Below are 18,814 nucleotides of genomic sequence, written 5' to 3' on the forward strand. Positions count from 1 at the left end.
GGGAGGTATTTTCCTGTTCTGCCATAGGCTACAGGCCACGTTCGGCCTGCAGCCAATCAGGCGCAGTTATCCCTGTGCAGGACGGCCTGATGTCACTGGATCACACCGGCCTACGCAAGTATCCTGTCGGTGTTGAGGAGCTGCTCTGTTCTTTGCGGGAACAGGGCCTTGGTAAGTAGAATATTTTTGTTTTATTTGTTTGGGGGTTGATATATGATGCTATTTACAGGGGGCTGTATTTCACTGTCTACGGGGGGTGGCTGTATAGCACAGTCTACAGGGGGGCTGTATAGTGCTGTCTACAGGGGGGCTGTATAGTGCTGTCTACAGGGGGGCTGTATAGTGCTGTCTACAGGGGGGCTGTATAGTGCTGTCTACAGGGGGGCTGTATAGCGCTATCTTCAGGGGGGGCTGTATAGTACTGTTTACAGGGGGGCTGTATAGCACTGTCTACAGGGGGGCTGTATAGCACAGTGTACAGGGGGGCTGTATATTGCTGTCTACAGGGGGGCTGTATAGCGCTGTCTACAGGGGGGGCTGTTTACAGGGGGGCTGTATAGCACTGTCTACAGGGGGGCTGTATAGCACTGTCTACAGGATGGGCTGCATAGCACTGTCTACAGGAGGGGGCTGTATGGCACTGTCTACAGGGCGGATGTATGGCACAATCTACAGTGGGCACTAACCACCAAGGGGGTCTGTGTGTAGCACCCAGGGGATGGGAGCCCTGTCAAAAGTTTGCTATAGGGCCCATTGTTTCCTACTTACGCCCCTAACTAGAGGAATTATTGGATGACAGCTCTAGCCTGTCATACATGTACACCATCATTCTGGTCGACGTAACTGATCAATATTGATTGAAAAATGGCGCAGTGAAGGTTATATGGCTCATGTTTCATGCATCATATTTGCTGATACCATTGCACTATTTTTTGGGCATTGGAAGATGAATACATCAGCCCTAATCATAGTGTAGACTAAGCATCGAAACATTAAACTCTCTGTGCTACCTATATAACTATGTCATTCTCTACTTATGTCGCATACGTTTTCTGGCTGGCCAAACTGAACAGTTTCCTACATTATTTAGAACAGTGTCACAAGATCCATCTTTGCCACCACAGATGAATACAGACAAGTTTGCCGTGGGATATTGTTCTGTTTACAGCTCGTCTCTAGGAGGTGGAGGCTGAGGTAGCTGTGTCTGTTCTGGCGGTGAGTCTAATCCGTATTGTTTCTGTAATGTTTTCCGCAGCTCCGACTTCCTTTCTTTTTCTTGAATCTCCATCTCATCAAGCTTTGCAAATTCTTGTTCTAACTTTTTCCATCTTTGCTTCTTTTCATCCTTTGCATCCCTTTCCTCATCCTGTATAGTTTTCATTTTCAACTCTGGTTCCTATTGGCGAATAGAACACAAAAATCATCAGACCTTGGGGTAAGTTGGAGAACATCTGCGTGGAGTAATGTCTCTCGTTCTGGAGCAGTGTTTCTCAACTCTAGTCCTCTATTATACAAAGCAGACAACCCCTTTAAAAAGTTGTATTACTGGTTATTTAATATCAATTTACCATCATTTCAATAAAATCTGCTGAAATACATACTGAATGGTCGGATACGGAATGAGTCTTTTGATATTGTTGGTATTTGTTATTTTCCACTATGCTAAATGATGTCATATTGTTAGGATATGACATCACCATCATATCACTATCTGATTGCTGACAGCTGTTTCTACAGTACAACACTTCGGCCCCAGTGGCGTAGCTATAGGGGTCGCAGCGGTCGCACTTGCGACCGGGCCCCTAAGCCTGGGGGGGCCCACGGGCCCCCGTTGCCATACTGTATGCTTCCAAAAAAAATCTTCTGTGCCGTAAAGCCGGCACTTCCTGGTTACGGTCACATGGTACACTTAGTGTACCATGTGACCGTGTTGTCACGTGACACGTCTTCCGGACAGTGGAGTGGAAGAGTCGGTGCCGAGGACTCCAGGTGAGCTGCAGTCTGTGTTGTGTTGTAATGTATTGTGATGTAATGTGTTGTGATGCCTTGTAATGTATTGTGCTGTTTGCGGTGGAGAGGAGGGGGGGGGGGGCGTTAAATCACAGCCCCCCCTCCTCTCTCCACCGCAAACTTCACAATACAACACAATACAGTATAGTACACATGACTATGAGAGCGGGGCTGCGGCTGTGTAATACAGCCATTGCCCCGCTCCTGAGTCCTGACATGTGCGCGCCGTCAGCATGATGTGATGCGGCCAGCGCTGCACTAATGATCTGCGGCACTGAAGACAGAACATGGCGGGTGCACTGCAAAACACCCCCATGTTCTGTCCTCAATGCCTGAACCGCCGCTCATTAGTGCAGCGCCGGCCGCATCACCTCAGGCTGACCGCGCGTGCACTTGTTGTCAGGAGCGGGGCAATGACTGTATTACACAGTCGCAGCCCCGCTCTATAACGGCGGAGATCAGAGAAACCTCTCATCTCCGCCGCTATTCTCCTGAATGCTGCGATCAAAGCCGACTGCAGCATTCAGGGGAAAGTGAGAAGGGGGGATGCCCCTGGATCGTGTCACAGGGAATTCCTGTGACGCGATCGAGGGCCATACCATATATGGGCAGACAGCCCTGGGGTCTATTGAAGGACCCCAGGGCTGTCTTACCATATTTCCTGTTAGGGCATACTGAGGTATGTCCTAACAACTGCCTGTGTGCTATCTGTCCACAGGTTAATGTACTGACATATATCTGATATATGCCAATACATTGAAGTTTAAAAATAAAGTAAAAACAAAGTAATGTTAAATAAAAAAAACACACATTCACCTTTTTTACTATAAACATTAAAATAGTTCTCAATACATAAAATATACACATATTGGGTATTGGCGCGGCCGTAATAACCTGCACAACGATTTTTTTTTGCATTATTTGTGATGTGTGCGCTGTAAAAAAATAAAATAAACTGCTTTCTATCACTTATTGTGAGGCACAAGGTGTGAAGAATTTAACCTCCATGTGCCTCACATTAATAGCAATTAACCCCATCATGTACCTCACACATTAACCCATTATGACTGAGAAACATGACGGGATTAATTACTATTAACGTGAGGCACATTCAAAATTCAGCATCACACCTCGTGCCTCACATTAGAAAACGAAAGAACTTTTTTTTTTTATTACTGTAAACGAAGTATCGGTATCAAAGTCCAAATTTTGGTATCGTGACATCCCTACACTGTGGGTCGCGTCCCCCTGGGGATTCGTGTGAAGACCTCCGGGGGGTCGCGAGTCACTCACCGAGGTCCCGATTCCATTCAATCCTGGAGCAAGGAGCTGACATCTCCTTGATCCAGCATTCACTGTGCCCTGAGCAGCTCGACGCAGGCAGGCGGGATGTAGCGACATCTTCGCGCCTGTCTGCTCCGAGTCACTCATAGCACAGACCGGAGGAGGCGAAGGATCCTGCACCCGGCGTGGGAACGGGCATAGGTAAGTAATTATGCTATTTCTTTTATTATGCACATATGGGGGCATTATACTGTATGGGGGGGGGGGTGCTGATATTGTGTGGGGGGCATTATACTGCATGGGGGCAGATATGGCATGGGGGCTGATAAGATGGGGGCATTATACTGAATGGGGGCTGATATGGGGGAATTATACTGAATGGGGGCTGATATGGGGGAATTATACTGTATGGGGGCTGATATGGGGAGCATTATACCGTATGGGGCTGTTATGGGGGGGCATTATACTGTGTGGGGGCAGCTATGGGAGCATTATACTCTGTGGGGGCATTATACTATGGGGGCTGTTGGGCAAAGCGTCTGGGCATAGGCACGCACAGGGGTCTGATGATAATGATGATGGTGGTGTTGGGGAGTGGTAGGGGGGCCCAAGCTGAATTCTTGCACCCGGGCCCATGAGCCTTTAGCTACGCCCCTGTTCGGCCCCGTCAGATTTTTTTCTTTGCACAGTGGAGCCATGCACCAAACAATCCAAAGGGAGTACCTTTGTTCTGGGGCTTTTTGGGAATCCCAGTGTCCGGACCGCCACGCATTATATACTATATATTTAAGGTCTGATTGTTCAGACTTGTATCATGATATTCAAGTCTATCATTTTTTTCTTACCCTAGTTTCTCCCCATGTTTCATTTCCAATTTTCTCTGCTAATTCTTCATCATTGGTTATAAGGAAGTTATCAAAAATTGTGCCAGATTTCACCTAAAAAAGGAACAACATGTAAATACAGTAAACAATCAGCTTTTCTATAATACTTGTACTTTTTAACAGCCCCCTTTCAAATATAAATGCATGTGTAACGTCTATGGCCGCGGTCCGTCGTTCTAACTTACCCCTTTACGACCGCCATGGACATCCTGCTGCTGTGCTGCGTCGTCCCCCTGTGAGGCGCCGGCACTCACTTCCGGGTATCGAGACTGTCACCCTGATGGTGCGAGCGTCTGCTCGTGCCCGGTCTTAAACGGCCAGCGTGAAAATCATCATCATCAACTCACATGATTTCCTGGACTATAAGAAGGCCACCACCCTTCTGATCCTCATCTGAGCGTTGTTGTTGTTGTTTCCCAAAGTTTGTCTTGCAAATGGTCTCCTAAGTGTCTTCCAGCTTCCCAGTGTTCCCCGTACCTGTATCCTGTATCCCGTGATCTCCAGTACTATCCTGGTCTACTGCCGTGCTGTGCTGCATTTCCACGCCTGTTCTGCTACTCCACGCCTGACGTCTACCGGCCGCCTTGTCCCAGCCGAGCCTGACTTGCTACTGTCTACATTGCCTCAAGTAACCTTTCTGGACTATAGACTCTGTACCATACCCGTTTGGCTAGCTGCCATCCCGCTACGCGGTACGGCCCAGTGAGTCCACACCCCGCACCGTGACAGCATGTATAGGTAATACAGGTTCTTCACTACTATAGACTTGTTGTTTTTTTAAAGGGTAACTAAACTTTGACAAAACTTTTGACATGTCATAGTGAAACCCACACCGATCGCTAAAACGAAGCAGCAGAAGTGCTCGGGCGAGCGCTGTGCTGCTTAGTTTCTGGCCGGCTTTCCTCGGAAAGCCGAGTGAGTGGTATACTTAGACTTTCTATTTAATTTAAAAATAAAAATCTTATGAAGACGAGAGAAGAGCACCTGAAGTTATTATTTATTGTGAATAATGGACAGGATGGATGTCTTTTGATTCCAATGGATGCCTCATTATCGTTTTATCCTGCAGCACTGAACCTTCTTTGTGGCTCTCTTTCGGCTCTCTTTTGTTTTGCTTATAGTAGAGTAGATGGATTTCAGACTACAGAAATCATTACTGGGCAGGGCCAGAGCAGATACATTACAGTGCCCGTTTTTTTTGTAGCCCTATATAGGGCTTGCATGACACAAATATTTTTCACATTCTGTTCAAATGATTAGCAACACTTACTAGACCAACATTTGTATACATTTTATTGTACCATACAATGCGCATACAGTATGAACTATAAGAATCTCTTTGACATTCACCTCAATACATCATTCACAGTGATGGCACCAATGAAGTGCCGTTGGCTTTAGTGGCGTCATCACCATCTTTTGAACCTTTTAAGTTGCTGCACCATGCCTCTGGTATGATCTGCCCTTGCTCCCGGGTAAAGCCACCTTGGTCCTGGTGCACAATTTATAGGGTTGATTCCCAAGTGATGTTACTGCCCAACACACCTCATAACATCACCAACCATTTTGGGGCCTTAAAGGGGACACAACAGAGAATGTCAGTGACGTTGGTCATTCTAACACCATCATCACCTCTGTGATGACATCACAAGTACTGGTGCCCTATGGGGAACCCACCAACCCATGTTGCTGATAACCTCTCCTTATCGGCAGTGACATCACCAGGGCAGTGATGTCACCCCACCCCCTTACTGATCGTCACACAGCAGCCGCAGCTCTTACATTCCCTTCAATTGCGAAAAGGACTGAAATGTTGTGTTGTGTTATATACCATTATTGGATGACGTATCTAAAATTCCTATGTTTTTTGATGGCTTGAATCCTTGACAAATAAAGTGAAAGTCCATAATATTTCATCTTAATCAGAGTACCGTAGATATATTTATACTATGTAATATATATATCAAGAATCCTTGGAGTACTATACTCATCTCTTATTTTGATTTTACGTCTTTGGTGTCATGATCCACTATAGTCACCAAGGCAGTGACTATGGACCCCTGACCTCACACTCGCGGCATCTTAACCCCTTCTTCCTATTGAGCCTTGAAAAGAAAGTATTACACGCTTAGCACGCACCACCCCAATAAATGTTGGCAATGTGCCCCATACTCTAATTACTCCATTGGATATCTATGCATTGGTATTCAATGCCTAAAACAGTTTGTACAAAGGGATAAATCTAGAGAAGACATACCAATTTCTTGGTCATATGGATTAACAATAATACAATCATAACAATGCAGCCATACAATTAAGATATATATGTAGTGTAGATATACCCACCTGCCATAGATCTAGCCCAATAACCCCAAGCTCATCATATCTATATAAAGTGTCATCAGGTGCATAATCAGGATTATCAATATCTGGTTGAACCCACTCTCCTTGGTAGTTTGGGTTATCTATTATTATTGGTTTCCAAATTCCCTGTTTAACAATATAGAATTAGGGATATTCAGTTTCATATAAATAAAAAATAAGCAGTGTAAAATTACTTAATATACTATTAGCATATTATATGGTATTTAATATACTTGTTTTTTAATTCTGCACAACTTTCCACATCTCTGCTTACTGTCAGTGGATAAAACATTTTTATTTACATTTAGATTCTGAAAACCTGTACATAACTAGTCTTGCTCTCAGGTAAAAAGTTGATACAGTTGTATCCATTGTATACATTGAAGCAAATTAAAAGGACTAGAAAGAGCCTTGTGCTGCTCCGTATATTACTCTCAGATGTTTTAGTTTCTTTTTTGTTTGTTTCATTTTTTTACTTTTTCAGCAAGACAACTAAGGTCTTATGCACACGACCGTGCTTTTGCGGCTGCAATTTATCCGCATTTTTGCAGATAAATTGCGAAACCATTCTTTTTTGCATAAGGCCCCATGCACACGACCGTAAAAAACCTCCATTTTTGCGGACCACAATCGCGGTCCGCAAAAACGGACCCATTCACTTTCATTGAACGCGGACACCTTGCCGTAGCACTACGGAAGGGTGTCCGTGCCGTGGAAATGTTCCGGGAATTATGGAACATGTCCGTTCTTTTGCGGGCCGTACTCCCATACTTTGTATGGGAGCACGGCCCGAAAATGCGGCTGTCAGTTGGCGGCCGGCCGTGCCTGCAATCGCGGGCCGTGATTGCGGACACGGTCGTGTGCATGGGGCCTTAGAATGTGGTTTACACAGATCAGTGAGGGGGGGGGGGGGGCGCAAATCTGGTCTGCAAAAACTCAGGACATGTAATATTACGGTCCGGATTTGCATATTCACCAATACTGGTGAATTGTTGTGGATCCGTGAGTCCTGATGACACACGGATGCACAACAAGAGTTTTGCAGTCGTGTGTATGAAGCCTAAGGAATCAATGATGGAGGGGTACAGAAGGGAATGACCCACATAGCAGTGGATTCAGTATAAAATAATACAAACATTAGAAATTTGTGAGCTCACGGGTTCATCTTACAAATATCAAACATGAGCAATATCATATAAGTAACAACACATCACAGAAATTTAGGAAGAGAAGGATGGAGAAAAAATACAGAATAAAAAAAGGGGGGAAGGCCAAAGTGGTTGAGCCTACATCAAACTTTCCATACCTGCCTCTCACCCCGGCGACAACCCGCATCCCGAAAATACAACGCATTTATTGAGCTAGAATCCTTTTGTACTCAGTGGAGTCTTGGAACGCTAGCCATTATTGCCAGGACTTGAGGAATGAGTCATGGTGGTTGTTGATTTGAGAAGTCAGATACTCCACGCATCACAGGTCCCCCACTTTCTGTAGGCAGAATTTCAAGGAGGGGGGTTGGACATCTCCACAGGGCTATGATGCAGGCTCTAGCAGCGTTCACCAAATGCCTTACAATGTAAACTCAATAGGACCTCATGGGGAGTCATTGTGAGGAAGCAGGGAGAAGGCAGGGGTAAAAGGTATAGAGTAATCCATAAAAGCGGAGGCAACTCTCCAAAAAGAGGCCAAGACCGGACAGTCCCATAAGATGTGCAGAATGGAACCCATCATTATGTGTAATTAGGAAGGGACCTGGTACTATCTTGGGAGCAATTGCAACCCGCTTCCTGGAGACCACAAGAGATCGATGAGCCATGGGCCAAGCAGTATAACTTGAAAATTTATGGCCCTGAGAAAAAAAGATTCAGATCCCTTTCCCAGGTCAAGATGAAGGATAGGCACGGTTGATGCGGAAGGGATCCTAACATGGTGTATATCTGCGAGAGGGAGTGTCTCACCAGACCCAGAACACAAAGTCTCCTGCAGTGTTTTAATAGTAAGTTATGTGGGCAGAGGGAGGGTAGCAAGAAAGTGGTGAAATTGATTTTCCCTTTAAAAACCCTAGGTGCAAGGTTTTTTAATGAGATTTAGCAAGACTATGAATCCCTTGGGATTAAATAAAAGACATGAAAGTAGCTCACACGGAACCAACAATGAAAAATCGTTTAAGCTGGGAGAAAACACTGGGTTCTTCAGGATAGGAAACATTGGGGAGTTTGCACGGTGAGATGTAACTTTATGAGAATGTTTTATATGCAATATTCAGTGCGGAAGAAATGGTGGGATGAAGGTGAATTCCTAGTGGGAGGAATACAGCCAGGGGGCAACAGTCAGAGGGGTTGAGGTAAAGGAGGACTCAAATTGTACCAAAAGTTTAGTGTCTACATGACGATGCCAGTCTACCACTGTAGAGAGGTAGGATGTAATCTACTAAGAATGGGCAATTGATAAACCTAGTCATCCAGCATATTTAGGTCTGAAAAGGAAAGACTTAGGCCCCATGCACACGACCCTGCTCGTAATTACGAGCATGGCCGGGCACGGCCGGCCACGTGCAGCCGGCCGTTATTCCGAGCCGTGCTCCCATTATAAAGTATAGTAGCACGGCCCGTAAAAGAAAAAAATAGAACATGTTCTATCTTTTTCAACGGCACGGGCACCATCCCGTGAGAAAACGGGAAGGTACAAGTGGCCAACAGAAGTCTATGGGCCCGTTATTTCGGGTCGTAATTACGACCTGTAATAACGTGTGTTTTTACGGTCGTGTGCATAAGGCCTTAGAAATTCCTTGCTGGTTTATTAGCCCATATGAACTTGGTGAGGAGGCAGGAGATTCTTTTGAAAAAGACTGGGGATGTGGATTGGTAAGGTTTGCAGTAGATAGAGTATATACATTTTGAATATGGAGCAATGACCAGACCACAAAAAGTTTCCCCACGTTTAACGGTCTAAATCTGACTTGAGACGGTGAAGGAGGGGGGAAGTTCACCTGGTAAGGCGTCATGCACACTTCCGTTGGCCGTTGTATGGCCGTTAATAACGGATCTGTGAAACACAGACCGCACACGGATGGCTTCTGTGTGCAGTCCGTTGTTTCATGGACCAAATCAATGAAAAAGCTGAGACTGTTCCATCAAAAACGGATAGGAGTAGGACCTGCCCTGTTTTTGACGGAACGGCCACACGGTTCGTTTAAAACAACGGAAGTGTGCTTGGCCCCTTTGAAATTAATGTGTCAGGGTGCTATCAGTTAAAAAAAAAACAGATAGCACCCTGATGAAAATAACTGAAGTGGGCATGAGGCCTAAAGCTGAGAGACTTGGGAAGTTAATTTAACTTTTAAATATTGTAGAGAAGGACCAGAGAAAGGGGTAGAAGAAGGACGAGAGCAGGGCAGGTGGTAGGGAGATGTTCAGAGCTTCTGATTTCTGAAGGTTGATCATATAATTGGATAATGCCGTGTATTGCAAACATTCTGACATGAATTGGGAGATATAAGAGGGTCAGAGAGGAGTGACAGTTCATCTAAATAGACAGCGACCTTATCTTCCCACCCTCCAATGATAATTCTGGAAATGTCTGAGTTTTGCCGTAAGCGGTGGAGGAGCGGCTCCAGGGTGAGTATGAAAATGAGAGATGAAAAGAGTCGGTCCTGGCCAGTACCATTTGTAATAGAGAAATAGTCAGAGCGGACCCCATTAATACTGACCCCTGCGGAGGGAAGAGTGTAGAGGCTATATATCCAACATGACAGATTGGGGCCTAGAGCAATGTGGTGTATGGTGCGGGACTCACAGAGGTTTACTTAGGCTGATACATTGTAGCAAATCTTGATATTCAACATCATACTGTCTAATATTTAATTGTGTTAGGAGTTGAATTTATTATACTTATACCTTGTACTTTGGATTTTGAATCACCGGAGGTTCCCATTCCCCATCCATACTGGAGTCCCAGTCACGAGGCTGCTTTGACTCCGGATCTGGAATAAACTCAGTCTCTTCCCAATCCTACAAAATATGCACAGGAATATTTGCTTTTTTTTTTTATTATTTATTTTTCTACCTGTAGGCATACAAATGTAAGGCAATCCGTCAACTACAACCAAATTAATTCATGTCTTTTGCTATTATGTTGCTGCCTTTTTCTGTAGCTAAAATATTAGAAATCAAAAGAGAGAAACGCAGCGCAAACCCTGTTTGGCTGTTGGATAGCAGGTATCAAGGAAAGACATATGCTACTCCACTTATTTGGATTGTCTGCTAATATTTATGAAAAAAACGGTGTAAACTTGGTCTAAAAGGATTTTATGGAGAATCTAATTGTTTTTCCACATATAAAAATAATAAATGACTTACTAGTATAGATTATTTATGAGACTTGCCGTTTCCATTGCTACACAATACGGCGCCGGTGACATGATGCATGATACATTGTCTAAAGTTAGCATTCTAGTATTGAAATAAGTCACTTCGGTAAATAGCATGATTTCCGTTCTTTCCTTACTTCTGGCTTTTGCTCATTGGGGTCTTCAATTTTATCCCTGTCGTCCCAGTCTGCTGGCTTTGTGGCGTTTTCATCTTTGATTTTACGAGGTAGTAAGAAATCCCAGTCATCCTCCAAGTTTCCCTTTGCCACCACCTCATTATCAATCTTCACTGCGTATGTGTTGTTTGGTCGGATAATCAGAGTGTACAAGTGTGTCAGCTCATCATGCTGTTCAGATAAAGGAACAAACTCATCAAGATTTTCAGAGATTCAACAAAATTCCCACAAATTGGTCGACAAATTTGTTGCTGTACCGCTTATAAGAGCCTTTAGCTATTCTACACAGCAAATTCCCGCTCCATCACCCCCACCCACAAACTGATCTTTTTTTTTAAAGCCAGAATCAGAAGTTGAACCATAAGGAAAGAAAGGTATAAAGAAAACACTGATATATCCTTTTTCTTTTGTGTCCACTTCTGTGTTTGGCTAAAACAAAAAAAAAACGGAAACAAAAACTGGTGTGGGTGTGTGTGTGTGCGTGCGTGCGTGCGTTTCTGGCTCTATAGAATTTAGGGCAAAGTATAGATTCCTAGTCCGGACAAACCCTTTTATTTTTATAGGTCCCCTCTGCTGTGACCCCACAATGCTCAGTTCTCTTGTTTTTCACTGCAGGGGAAAATAGACATTTCAATGGACGCACCAAGTAATCCATAGAAAAAGCCATTATTTGCAGTGGATCTGCGCACTTGGAAACCTCATTGGGAACCCATTTTTTGTTACCTAAAACTGCCCTAATAAGGCATCTTACTTGGGGTTTTATAAATCAGACAACCTCTTTAATTCAAATGGGCCTGGCAGCTTTCCTTAATGATAATACTGATCACATGATTCTGCGTTTGACATGAACTCTTGGTGGGTATTTAGACACCTTACCTTGCATGTTATATTCTTGGTTATCAAATGATATTTCTCCTTATAACTCAGTATAACATGGACTTTTTCATGGATTGTGCCACAAATATCAGGCCCTAAAAAAGTGAAGGTTTATTGTTTTTTTTGTCTACTGAATACAATAATTGCATGATTCATTAGCCTGTTATTAAATATTTAAAATCATTAAAGTGACCCTCCAGTTCCAGGACAAAATTCTAAATGTGATGGGGTATATGGAGTTATATACCTGATGTCCTCCAGTTGCGCCCCTTTGCCATGGATCTGCCGCTTTGGGGTCCCCTCTGTGTTGTTTCAAAGTGGCCACAGCGCTTCACAGACTGAGTCTAAGACATTCCCTTTGTTCTCAGATTGGCCAGAACTGCTCACATGAGCAGCTCTATCCAATCCGAGAACAGTGGGCGTGTCTCAGACTCGTAGTCTAAGAAACTCTACATCCATGTTGGGACAACACAGCGGGGACCCTAAAGTGGCGGATCCATGGCACAGGAGTGCAACCGGAGGGCACCAAGGAAATATTACTCCATATACCCCGTCATACGATATATAAAATTTTGTTGCGGGACCCACAATAATAACGTTCCCAGTAAGTGCTCAGCTCATGGACCCCCAACGATTACATCTCCTGACATGTCTGAATGATATGTCAGAAGGTGTTAAAAGATGTCCAAACTCTTTAATATACAGCGACGCGTAAAATTACACCTCGTCTGAACAGAACATCGTAAAACGCATTGCAAGCAATGGGCAGATGTTTGCAGGCATAATGGAGCCGTCTTTTCAGGCGAAATTCAAGGCGTAATTACGTCTGAAACTAGGCCGTGTGAACAAACCCTAAGATGCAACAAATTCATTAAGAGGCCCAAAGTTGCAAATTTTGCGACTTTGGGCCGTCTTACACATTTCTATGCCAGAAAGGCATAGGAAAGTTGTTAGCTTCCACCTGTGTGTGGACCAATTAACCTGTCAGTATGTTTTTGGAGGGTGGGGGCAAACCAAAGAACCCAGAGGAAATCCAGGGAAAACATAAAAACTCCATGCAGATGTTGCCCTTGGTCGGATTCAAACCCAGGACCCCTGCAAAGCAATAGTGCTAACCACCGAGCCACCGTGCTGCCCCGATAACTGGTGTGCCGATGTCCAGCTGATATTACCTGTTCCATCTGTTGAAAAGTTTTTCAGACAGCTTAAAATTTACTACTATTATACCATCAAACAAGAATTTCCTACATGCAGCAATACAGACATAATTTTTTTTTACATTTTGCTGTAATTAGGACATATTTTGAAAAATAATTTAGAACATAGCAAAATATCAGAATATAAGGGTAAGGCCACACGGAGCGGCCCTGACACGGTCGCAACGCGGCCAACAACCACGCTGGCACTATGTAGGAGCGGCTGTCAAATACCTCGTTAAGGAGTATTCCAGTTACATGCGCATGCGCACTGCCGCTCCATTCATTCTCTATGGGAGCGCCGGAGATGGCCGAGTGCAGTGTTGGGCTTTTTCAGGAGCTGCAATTTGCAAAATCGTGCGGCCAGGGTGTATTAATTCATGGCCGCATGATTTTGCAGATAAAGGGACGGTTTACCCGCGTTAACATGTGGCCACTAACAGGCTGTTTGACAGCCGCACCGATCATGGTGCCGGCGCGGTTCTTAGCCGCGTTACGACCGTGTCAGGGCCGCTCTAATAGCAATGAAAAATCCTCATTTGGCTTGTATTAAGGGCCTTTTGGAGCGATTATGTCAACCAATCGTCCATTAGAACAAACGTTGCCAAATCTCTGCTCAGTGTAAACAGCGATCGAACAGTGAACGATAATTTGGCCGTTGATCGCTTCTTTTATGCGGATTTTAAAAATGATCATTTGTTGTCAGCTGTACATCTGCAGTACATCCCCTCGTGTAAGCCGGCATCTGCCTGTCATTTGTAATTTAAACTGAATCAGAGTAGAAAAAAATTGCACAAGTGATCGCCGGCACAAAAAAAACATGATTATTGTTAAATATAAATGCAAGTCTAAGCGACTTGCTAATATCGGTGATCTGAGCGTGCGTGTGTATGGGGGTTCAGGTAGAATAGGTGAATGCCAAGCGCTACCTGATGCGTATGGCCAGCCTAAATGTCCTTTTACACCGGCCAATATGGGCCAGGAAAACAAGCGCCGATCAATGAGACAGCTCGTTGATTAGCGCTCGTTTGCTCCTTTTACAGGGAGCAATAATTGGTTATGTATGGGGACGAATGATTGTTACTATGGTCGTTCGTCCCTATACATTTATTTCCATCATGTCGGCAGCATGTCTCCCTGTTTACACAAGGAGATGTGCTGCCGACAACGATAATATTTGGTGCTGCAAAAACAATGTGATCATGAAGGAGATCGTTCATCGGCGGATCGTTGCCGATTGCCCTACCTATACAGGGCAATGATCGGGAACGAGTGAACACTCATTTGCCCGATCATTGGCCCGTGTAAAAGTTTCTTTAGTCCCATTGCACTGTGAGAGCCAAATGAACAAATTAATACACATAATTTACAGATGAATGCACATTTGTCCCTTGCAATATGTTCTGTAGATGACTTACCAAACATGATGCAGTAATCTGAATGTGAATGTATCTGCTCTTGGTTAATGTCTGCAGGATATACCTTCACATAGCCTCCTCCACAGTCGATGGCCTGCTCATGTTTAACAGTGAATTGTATTACTAATGTCTCATTCTCATTGCTAATTGGCTCAAACCGTGCAGAGAGAGCATAATACTTCCAGTCTTCAGTAGTTTGTATACCTAAAATGATAGAAGCAAGACTTAAGATGTGGAAAGCTTGAATTATCTCTAAGGCACCATGCACAAGACCGTAGATTTCGTCCGTAATTACGGATCATAAATTCAGACCCGTTCATTTCTATGGTCGAAGGACACCTTTCCATATATATACGGGAAGGTGTCCGTGCCGTAGAAAGGCTCCGCAAAAGATAGCACATGTCCCAGTTTTTGCTTTTTACGGACCGTGCTCCCATACTTTATATAGCAGCACGGCCCGCAAATGCCGGTGGCAGTCCGCGGCCATCAGTGGCCAGCCGTATCCGTTACCACGGACCATGATTACAGCATGGTCGTGTGCATGGGGCCTAATAAGAATGATGATATATCTGTTCGATTTTAGGGGCTAAAACCATTAATATAAGTTCGACTCCCAAAATGATACAACTATGGTATGTGCTGGCGGTAAGTTGTACTAAAAATGCAGTTTAGTAGGAAAAGTCGGATGAGGACCATTTGGCCACTGCAATTATTTACTACAGCCAAAAACTGGACTGTTTTTATGACATTCTGAGTCTTTTTTAAGACTGCATCATGCCCTACCTGTCACAAAGACTTCCAGGTCTAAGAAGATTTCCTTGTACTGCTTTTTAAACAAAAAAAGGTGGAAAAACTGTGATAATACTTCATATAAGGCATCATGCACACGACCGTTTCTGTTTTCCTTATTGAAAAACACGGATCATAGTGGCTTTCGTGTTTTGTCTGTTTTCTCTGCGTACCTAAACACTAGAATGGGTGAGACAGACCACAATTATGACCAGAAATGTACCTGTTCTATAACTTACGGAAAGGACACATGGATCCGCAAAAAAAACGGACGTGTGCAAGGCCCCATATAAAGGAATGGTTCAGTATGCTATCCGCAAGAAAAACGGATACGACACTGAAGAAAACAACGGTTGTTTGCATGAGCCCTAGGTATTTTGTGTGGTTTTTTTTTTCAATGCTTTAGTGGTGCATCTTTCTGTGAGTGTGAAGATAAGGATATGTTCACACGACCTATTTTCGGCTGTTTTTCGAGCCGTAAACACCCGAGAAACGGCTGCAAAATTGGAAGCAGAACGCCTCCAAAGATCTGCCCATTGATTTCAATGGGAAAACGGCGTTCTGTTACGACGGAGCGTTTTTCGCAGCGTTTTTTTACGAGTAAAAGACCGGCCGCAAAAAAGAAGTGTAAGACACTTCTTGGGACCTTTTTGTAGCCATTTTCCATAGACTATTGAAATAAGCTCCAAAAACGGCCGTAAAAAACGCTGCGAAAATCGCGAGTGGCACAAAAAAGTCTGAAAATCAGGAGGTGTTTTCTCTTCAAAACAGCTCCGTATTTTGAGACGTTTTTGACTCTGCGTGTGAACATACCCTAACCTAAGTTCTCATGCAATGGTTATTCTATGTGCACAGAATCGTACATCAGTGGATGGGCTGCACTACAGGTCTGTAATATGGATCCATAGGCACTCCGTGTGGTACTTCCATTAGGCATTGAATTCTCCTCCATAATGCTGTGAGGGACGCCATGATTTTTTTCTTCGTCATGGATTCTCACAGAATCTACGAGAAAAAAAAACCTTGGTTTGCCTCTGTGTAAAATCGGAGGAACACTTGGCAGAAAGGGCACATAGATTTCTATAAGCACCATAATCGGAATCCATGTCACACATGTCCTATAGATTTCTATAGGTTCTGTATCCGGAATCCATGTCACACATGTCCTATAGATTTCTGTAGGTTCTGTATTCGGGATCTATGTCACACATGTCCTATAGATTTCTGTAGGTTCTGTATTCGGGATCCATGTCACACATGTCCTATAGATTTCTGTAGGTTCTGTATTCGGGATCTATGTCACACATGTCCTATAGATTTCTGTAGGTTCTGTATTCGGGATCCATGCCATACATGTCCCTGTGCATGAGGACTTAGTGTAATGAACTGCCCTAACCATGCTGGAAGAAGCCAGAACATGTCATCATAGATCATGTACCCAGGGACTGAAGAGTGGGGTGATTTGCTCCATCTCCAGTTGAAAGCTGAACCTTTGGTTATGAAGAAGAATTATTTTAAAAACATATAAAATTTTGTTAAAAAATAAATATATAAATGTATGCTTCCTAATTAAATGACTTTCCCAAACCAGACGTAGTTATTACAGGGCAGCACATTTTACCTTTATCTTTCTCTGGATCACCAAAGAATTTGCCAGCTGTCAGCTGCCATTTTCCATAGTCAGATTTATTCTTGGATTCAACCCATCTTTTCTGCCATTCATCTAAAGACAACATACAGACAGATAGCATGTAAATGAATACATTCCAGAGTTCTAGATATTTTCCCAAACCCACAAATACAAGTACCGGTATATTTTTGTGGGTGATCTGTTACGCTGCCATACATGAAAGCAAGGGCAGATTCAATGAACATTAACAATGATTGCATCCTTCCATAACCGATGAACAGGTAGGTGATAGGACGATAATATTAACCCCTTAATACTATAGGTATTTTAAACCTTAAAGGGAACCTGTCACCAGCATTTCACCTATTGAGCTTTACTTACCCCTCACTGGCTGCTGCTATCAAAAGTTCATTGCCGTTATCCGCTCTCCTAAACTCCTCCACCGACTGTAAATAACGGTCTGCAAACATTTTGCGCCTTTTATCGTAATAATCCAGTGTCCCTTTGTGTGCACACACCAGAAGAGGACAGCAATGCACAAGTGCAGGATTTTGTGTGCTGGGGGGAGGCGAGGAGCTGTCAATCAAAAGTAAGGAGGCGGGGTAAACTCGGAAAGACTTGAGGAATGAAAATATGACTCTTTTCAAATGAGGATATGACTCTTTTATGCTCATTAGCATACGGTGCGGGAACACTCAAAACTGAATACTAAAGCTACGGAGCCAACTAATAAGACAATCATAGGTTATATAGAAATGATTTTTCACCCACTACCACCAGGTATTGCTGGTTTATTAGGTGAAATGCTGGTGACAGGTTCCCTTTAATGACCAAGCAATTTTTTACGTTTTTCCATCGTCGCATTCAAAGAGCTATAACTTTTTTTTTCTGTGGACATAGCTGTATAAGGACTTATTTTTTGCGGGACAAGTTGTATTTTTTAATAGCACCATTTTGGGGTACTTATAATTTATTGATTAACTTTTATTAACTTTTTTGTTGGAGTAATAGGAAAAAAACCTGACATTTTGCCACTCTTTTTTGTGGTATAAATAACATAATACTTTTATTCAGTGGGTCGTTATGATTGCAACAATACCAAATTTACCTAGTTTGTTTTATGTTTTACTACTTTTATATAATAAAAACACTTTATTTTTCTAAATTATTGCTTTTTGTGTCGCCATATTTTAAGAGCCATAACTTTTTTATTTTTCTGATAACATGGCTGTATGAGGGCTCTTTTTTTTTTTTGCAGGACTTTTTATTGGTACCATTTTGGAGTTCATTCGACTTTTTGATCACTTTTTATCACATTTTCTTTCAAGGTAAGATGAACAGAAAACAGCAATTCTGGCGTTGTTTTTTTATTTTATTTTTTACTGCGCTCACGGTGCGGGTTAAATAATGTAATCGTTTTATAGTTGTGGTTGTTTTATAGTTGCAGTCGGACATGGCGAAACGAAATATGTGTAACTTTATTTTTTTTTCATAATAAGGTATTTTGTAAGTGGAAAAGGTGTTGTTTAAAAAATTTTTACTTGGGACTTTTATTTATTTATTACAAACTTTATTAAACTTTTTTTAACGTTACTTTACTTTTAGTAACTTTACTACGTGATCTTTTGATCGCTTTTATAATATACTGCAATACTTCCGTATTGCAGTGTATTACTGCCTGTCAGTGTAAAACTGACAGGCATCTGTTAGGCCATGCCTCACAATGTATCTGTGAACAATGAGATGAGATAAATCAAAATATAAAGTGTCATGAGATCAGCCTCAGGTTCCAGGTCTGTAACATCAAACACTAATAAC

General features: G+C 43.1%; 1 protein-coding gene across 2 annotated transcripts in view; it reads right to left on the minus strand.

Annotated features, from left to right (window-relative positions):
• Positions 1-463: 463 nt before the first annotated feature.
• LOC142657694 (calreticulin-like) overlaps positions 464-18,814 on the minus strand; it is a 32,967-nt gene continuing 14,616 nt past the window's right edge. For both annotated transcript variants that reach the window (XM_075832991.1, XM_075832990.1), the window contains exons 7-14: positions 16,988-17,089; positions 14,578-14,781; positions 11,964-12,058; positions 11,049-11,258; positions 10,439-10,552; positions 6,525-6,668; positions 4,140-4,232; positions 464-1,396 (exon numbers count right to left, since the gene is read on the minus strand). In XM_075832991.1, coding sequence (XP_075689106.1) covers positions 1,163-1,396; positions 4,140-4,232; positions 6,525-6,668; positions 10,439-10,552; positions 11,049-11,258; positions 11,964-12,058; positions 14,578-14,781; positions 16,988-17,089 — 1,196 coding nt within the window. In that variant the 3' untranslated portion in view covers positions 464-1,162. The remainder of the gene's footprint in view (positions 1,397-4,139; positions 4,233-6,524; positions 6,669-10,438; positions 10,553-11,048; positions 11,259-11,963; positions 12,059-14,577; positions 14,782-16,987; positions 17,090-18,814) is intronic.

This window comes from Rhinoderma darwinii, chromosome 7 (assembly GCF_050947455.1).
Source record: "Rhinoderma darwinii isolate aRhiDar2 chromosome 7, aRhiDar2.hap1, whole genome shotgun sequence".
Lineage (NCBI taxonomy): Eukaryota > Metazoa > Chordata > Amphibia > Anura > Rhinodermatidae > Rhinoderma > Rhinoderma darwinii.